This window comes from Neopsephotus bourkii, unplaced genomic scaffold (genome assembly GCF_033783945.1).
Source record: "Neopsephotus bourkii isolate Nb327-2 ecotype Australia unplaced genomic scaffold, CSIRO-AGI_Nbou_v1 NB_1600, whole genome shotgun sequence".
Lineage (NCBI taxonomy): Eukaryota > Metazoa > Chordata > Aves > Psittaciformes > Psittacidae > Neopsephotus > Neopsephotus bourkii.
Window position 1 is genome coordinate 8,301,246 of NW_026902076.1, and position 6,317 is coordinate 8,307,562.

The window sequence follows — 6,317 nt, forward strand, 5'->3', positions numbered from 1 at the left end:
TTACAGTTTCTGTTATTTATGACCAAAACTTTATGACATGGACACTGATTCATTCAGTATATTTTTATGCCAAGAAGGGAAGCATCAGATCAGCTAAAGAAAGCTAAGCTTCAGAAATACCAGCTGTAACATGTTTTATTTATAACATAGCAAAGAGAATAAGAACATGTCTTGGCAGTGTGATCACAGGTGTGATATCTTTGGATATCGGAGTTTGCAGCAAACAAGATATCTGGGCTCAAATTAAATTTATTTCTTCTAGTAGATGAGGAATTTGGGAGGAAGAAATACACTGACAAGATGTTTTTTAAGTTACGTGGGATACATCACCCACAGGGAATCATGGAAACTAAAAGACATCAGAAATCTTACCTAAATAAAAGAGAATATAATCTCCTGCATTACTTGGGGGATGAAATTTGAGGAGCTCCCTGCTGAAACACAAGTCCATGAGGAAGAATTGAAGGTGCAGAGCTCTGGGAGAGTGGCACTGCTCTATCCATTCAGTTGGTCTGTTTAAGTATTTCTGAGTTTTACATACCTGTTACAAGAATAGTGTTGGTTAAAACTGATTCTTACTAGACTGCCTTTGGGAGTCACAAAAAAATCCGTCTTCAAGCATGGTTTTACCTTAAAGTGTTCTGACTGTCTATACAGCAGAAAATACAGGCTTGTTCTTGTTCACTTCATGGTCAGTGTATTTTGTGTCAGCCTGGGCAGCACAGTCAGAAGCTCCTCACAGCTTTTAATAAGGGCAAACAAAAACAGAAACCCTTGAAATCATGCAGTTTTTCTTAATAATAATGGGGTCCTTAGCTGAGAGAGCTAGAGCTGTTGAAGTACGTGAGGTTTTAACATTCATAGGGGGATGTTCAGTAGGGATGGAGTAATAAAGTGTCTCAGAGACACCAATTCTTATGTTGATCATGTTCCCCATGGTCCTGGCCTGTTACCCTAATCAGTTGCTTTCCAAATTGTGGAAGAGCTCAGCTTTTCTTTAACTGCCTACATTCTTTAACTGTAGTTTTGGCTGTGGCAGAGGGACTTTTACTGTTGGCACTGTTGCAGCGTAATGGGCTGATTCAGTTGATTTTTACGTCTGATAAAAACAGTTCTTACAACACTGCTTATAAACAATTAAACGGTTAAATCATTTCACTGCCTAAGATGCTAGAGTCACAGAGTAAGTATATCCTACTGGAGCTGGGGTCTGGCAAGGAGATACCTGCGTATTATAGACCTACTGTTCCTCTTGACTTTTGGCTCCTGGTCCCCCATGTAAAAGTTTTTGCTTGTGTGTCTTATGCTTTAAGTTTCCCGATCTTGTATGTGCTACTTATGCTTTACCTTTCTTGATCTTGTATGCTGCAGTTAGAGGTGGTGCCTTTTGCAAGTTGTGTATTTTGTAAGCATATGAGGTATGCATTTTATCAGGGGCTTCACTTTTGTAGCTAGTCATTACACAGCTAATCATCTGCATGGATTGCCAGTTGGGTTTTTTGACTGCTTAACAATTATTTATCAATTAATCCTTTGGGAAATTAACAACTGTGTTTACTCCTTAAGGTATTTTGTTTGACCACCATGTTCAGAGGACCAAAACAAGAAGCTATTTTGATTCAAAGCAGAAATTACTGTGGCTTGAAAAGACTTCTCTAGATATGCTAATTTTTGCTTTGCCATCTCTGCTGTAATGTGTCATCACCTTCTTTCCCTTTCCTTCACATACTCACTTTCCAAAGTCAGACACCTCTTGGAGTCACAAGACAATCTGTTGTAAGGGCTTTCTCAAAACCAGTAACAGCTTCTATGGGAACAGTCGGGCATGCACAGTGTTCTGTCTCTTGATAAGGTCAAATAATGCAAGTAGAAAACATCATTAACTGTTTCAGGTGTTTGGGGTTATTTCACTAGGAAACGGGGAAATGTTCTCCAGAAAGAGTTGTATACAGTCACAGATTGCAGAACTTCTTAAGTTTCTTGGAAACAAATGTGAACACTTTATTTTTAAAGCCATTAGTTTTTCCAGTTTCTTATGGTTAAGCATGGGGGATGTTCAGTCCCAGATGAGATGAGAATGAAGAGGAAACAGAGCTGAATTTGAACAATTTTACTGTCCCATGAAATGTCTGGGAAGAAAATCATCCTGTCACAAATCAAGCACATTTTTTCCCCAAACTAAAGTTCTTTTTTTTTTTTTTTGATAATTTCGTATTGCTTTTAGTTCAGACATTTGAAAACATGATGTAAAATTCATTAACTTGTATGGCAAGCTGAAAAAACACATTATAAAAAGACAGTTCTTATTTTGATAACATGGAAACATTTATGGAAAGCTCTTTCTGTAAGAGAAATTAATAGGATTTGATCCTTCCCTGTATAAGGTTTTACTTTGCAAGGCTGCATTTTCTTATAAAAGAAAAGCAGTTCAGAAATTACCAAGATGTTACTGATCTTTTCTTTTTATTCCAGAGTTGAAGATGATTTAGAGAAACTCTTGAAAGTAACCTCCAAACCAAAACCTAAGGTAACGTCAAAACCACCGCTGCCTCAGAAGCCAGCAGTTCCCCCAAGGAGCACTAATTCATCCCTATTGCCAAAGCCAAAGGAAAACAGGATTCAGACAATGAATGAAGTGGACATTCTCCAGTATATCCAGGAAAATGAATCTATCAACAACCAAGATGCAAGTCTCTTTTGAACATGCATATTCTTAAAATGTACTTAGATGTACTCAAAATGATGCCTTCTTGACCCAGCTCCTGGTGAGCTCAAGTGACAGTAGCAGTTGTTGACCAGATGCATCTACTGTCACAGAGCTCATTTCTGTACTATCATACACAGAGCAGCAAGTTTGACTAGCAAAGGCTCAACATGATGTTTTCAAAACAATGCAGTTGGGGTAAAGTGTTGCCTTAGATTTCCAGGGTTTTTCAGGTAATGTGGACAAGGACATATCACTACAGATTGTCTACTACTGTTTTTAGTATCAACATAGTGCAGTTTTGGCCAGTTTAGTAATGACTGAAAATGGTAAGCATGTTACACACATGGCAGCTGTGAAGTGTCCAACAAACAATCTGAGGCAGGACAGGATGCTGTTCCTGTCATTGAGCTGACAGTGCATTTCAGCTCACTGAAAAGCTTTTTCCTTTTATCCTGCATTATTTCTGTAGCAGCCCTTTCCTCCCAGACTGGTATTTCAGTAATCTATAACCAGGAACTGTTAAGCATAGGTAACAGTTCCTCTTTTACGCAGAGAAACATTGAAGTTCCAGCTAAGCCTGACAATCTGCTGCCTTTGTTGTTGTGCAAATGCCAACTTATAGGAGAACTTGTAGGACTGTAAGCACTAGAGCTATGCATCTTTGTCCCCTGGGAAGAACAGCAAATGACTGAAGATGTCTGAGAGTGTGCCTCCAGACAAATGTAGAAGTTGCAGTGTGAGGGAGGTTTGGATACTGTAGGGCTCTTACGAACCTACTAAAGATATACAAGGGCTAATCTTTTTTCCAGCCAAGTCTTCCTGGGCTTCTCCTGTAGTTAGTGGAGAGAAAGAGATTTCTCTGGGAGTTGTTTCAAAGCAGATGTCCTAATGGATGAACAAGGCCAGGTTGGACAGGGTTTTAAGCAACATGGTGAAGTGAAAGGTGTCCCTCCCCATGGCAGGGGTCTGGAACCAGATATCTTTAAGGTCCCTTCCAACCCAAACCATTCTAAAATTTGCTCTCTGGAATCATTCACTCCTTCCTCTTTGCTTCACCCAGAAATTAAAGAAGCCATGATGATTAGTTCCACTAAGCTAAAATAAGGTTTTTCATTAAACAGAGGTCTGTTCATTACTATAACAATGGTTAAAACAAGGGAGAACAAACCTGGAATTATCCAGAGGAGAAAGATAGGAAGGAAATATACTGAAGAAATTTTAATATGCAGGAAAAGAAAAATCTGGTAGAACATGCATCCCAGACTACCCCTTTTTTTTCCCCCAGCTCAGGCATTCAGGTTCAACATGCTGAATTTACATCTAATGGGACTTGATACCTGCTGTCGTGGAGGAAGGTATTTCCAAACCCATTCCACATGTATATAGATGTGAAGGCAAGCTCCCCAGAGGAAAAATACTAATATATTCAAGCCATATCACTATCTCCAAATTTGCCTTTCTAATATAGAACAAAATAAATCAAAAGCAATATATATATATTTAATAATGAAATTATCTCTATTAATATTTCCTTTTTAAGCCAATGGAAAATATTATAAAGGTATTTCAGTTTGATGGGACAGAAAAAACATAACCATTGGCTCTCATCTATGCATGGTATGTTTCAGTATAATAAAACTTTTTGCTAACCTGCAGGTGTTATTATTATTCTCTAGGTTGTACAGTAGCAGCAAATCAGAGATAAAGGATGGATTCCATCCAAAACATGAGGAGTCTTATGTGGTGTTAAAGTGCATGTTCCAGTAAAACCATGTGTAAATAAGAATGAAACCAAAGATGTAGCTGCTCTCGTATTTCCTTTGAGAGCAGCTAAAGGTAAAAACTATATATGGGCAAAGGCAGTACCTGATCCTGCTTGTTTTCAGTGTCCTGATGCAATAAGGAAGCTTGTTTATCCCATCCTGCAAAAGGGAAACAAAAGCACTGAGGTGAAAATAGATTACTTTCCAGAGAGCAGGTAGAGAATAGCAGGGAGGATAAATTAATTCAGGACGGCCTTTCTGTTGCACTACCTGGTGTAGTAACAACAACTGAGTATTTAATGGAGGGTTGAGGAATCTTGATCTCCACTTTATTCATCATTGGAGGAGACTGCTTGCATTGCTGCTAAAACTACCACATTGAGGGCCATGGATTTAAAAATGTGTAAACTGAATGCAGATCTTCACCCTTAGTGGGATTAAGATTTCTTAAAGAGAAATCGTAGAGCTGGCAGCAGCTTGGGAAGACCAGTTTGTCCACCATCCTGACATAAGCAGGAACATTTGGTCTGTGTCCTGCTGATGGTAGTTCTCACTGGCCAGGACAAGGTGTATCGATGTGAGGCTGAACTGGAAGAGTAGGCAGATGCCAGAGCTGGACATAGTGGCTGAATATGGTCTGGCTGGAGAGATACCTGAGCATGGGCACAGAACTACTCTTGCAGTGGCAGTAATTATGCCTGCTGAGATATTATCTCTCACAGGCATTTTTCTAACCTGTCCTTAAATATCTGGCTGACTGGCAAGCAGCACTGGAGATGCCATAGCCTCCCTGGGTGTGCCATTACGTTTTGCCATCCTATTAGAAATGTTTTTCTACTGTTTGACATAGCTGCTCCTTCCTGCAACCTCTGCTCATTACTTCTAATTCTCATCACCACAGAGATGAGAACAAAGTCTATTCCTTCCAGTCTCTTTTTCTAGACTGAACAACTCTGATCAGCAGGACAGGAAAGGACATTACTACAGTACCAGCTTCTCATGACTTGGTGTGCCCTAGATGAATGTTGTCATTTTGCATTGAATTTCTCATGTTTTTAGAAGAATTGTTCTATATACACATCCCAGGGGCAATAAAGGATGCCAGCATCCCACACCCTTTCACTAACACCTCTTGGTGCAGGGACACAGTGTGCAACCTTTCACCATTCCTCATAGCAATATTATTTATCTGCCTTCCGCCACTTTTAAGAGCTCCAAATGGAAATAGCTCATGCTTTTACAAAGCAGTGGGAGGGTAGATTTTACATGTTACCATCATAACCATGGGAACATTCCCAGTAATACTGATGTAACAACGATATAGCTGTACCTATTTTGAACGGCCAAGGAATACTTTGCCCCCAGCCATCCCTAAAATTGTCAAATTACCTAAACACCACAGAGTAGGAAGAGCTGTTGATTGATTCCTGTGCTAGATTTTTAAGATTATTTTAAGGTCAATGCTTTACTTCAGGAAAAAAAAAATAAGTCTTTCCTGTCAAGCCACTAACATAAGAGGATCCTTCATAAAACCCAGTGTAATGTATCTGTTTTTCAATGCAAATGTCTAGCTGCAGTAATATTTATAGGCACCTAGAGGTGAGTTACAGTCCTTGAATAAATTATATAGAATGAATCATTATGATGCAAGAGAAGAATGTCAGACAAATGTAGCCCAGAAAAATTGAATGTATTATTTGAAATGGCACAGGGAAAACACACAACATACTTTGCATCCTGCCAGACCGGATCTCCCTTTTTTTTCCCCATATACCACTTCTAATAGCAGCTATTTTATTAGCATGCTCTTGACAACTCTTGAAATTCAGTTATGGACTGTAATTAAG

General features: G+C 39.1%; 1 protein-coding gene across 1 annotated transcript in view; it reads left to right on the forward strand.

Moving 5' to 3' along the window:
• Positions 1–4,360, forward strand: part of HS1BP3 (HCLS1 binding protein 3) — a 50,877-nt gene extending 46,517 nt beyond the window's left edge. Inside the window, exon 7 of the mRNA XM_061372365.1 lies at positions 2,473–4,360. Within this exon, the coding sequence (XP_061228349.1) occupies positions 2,473–2,701 (229 nt within the window). The 3' untranslated portion in view covers positions 2,702–4,360. The remainder of the gene's footprint in view (positions 1–2,472) is intronic.
• Positions 4,361–6,317: the final 1,957 nt, after the last annotated feature.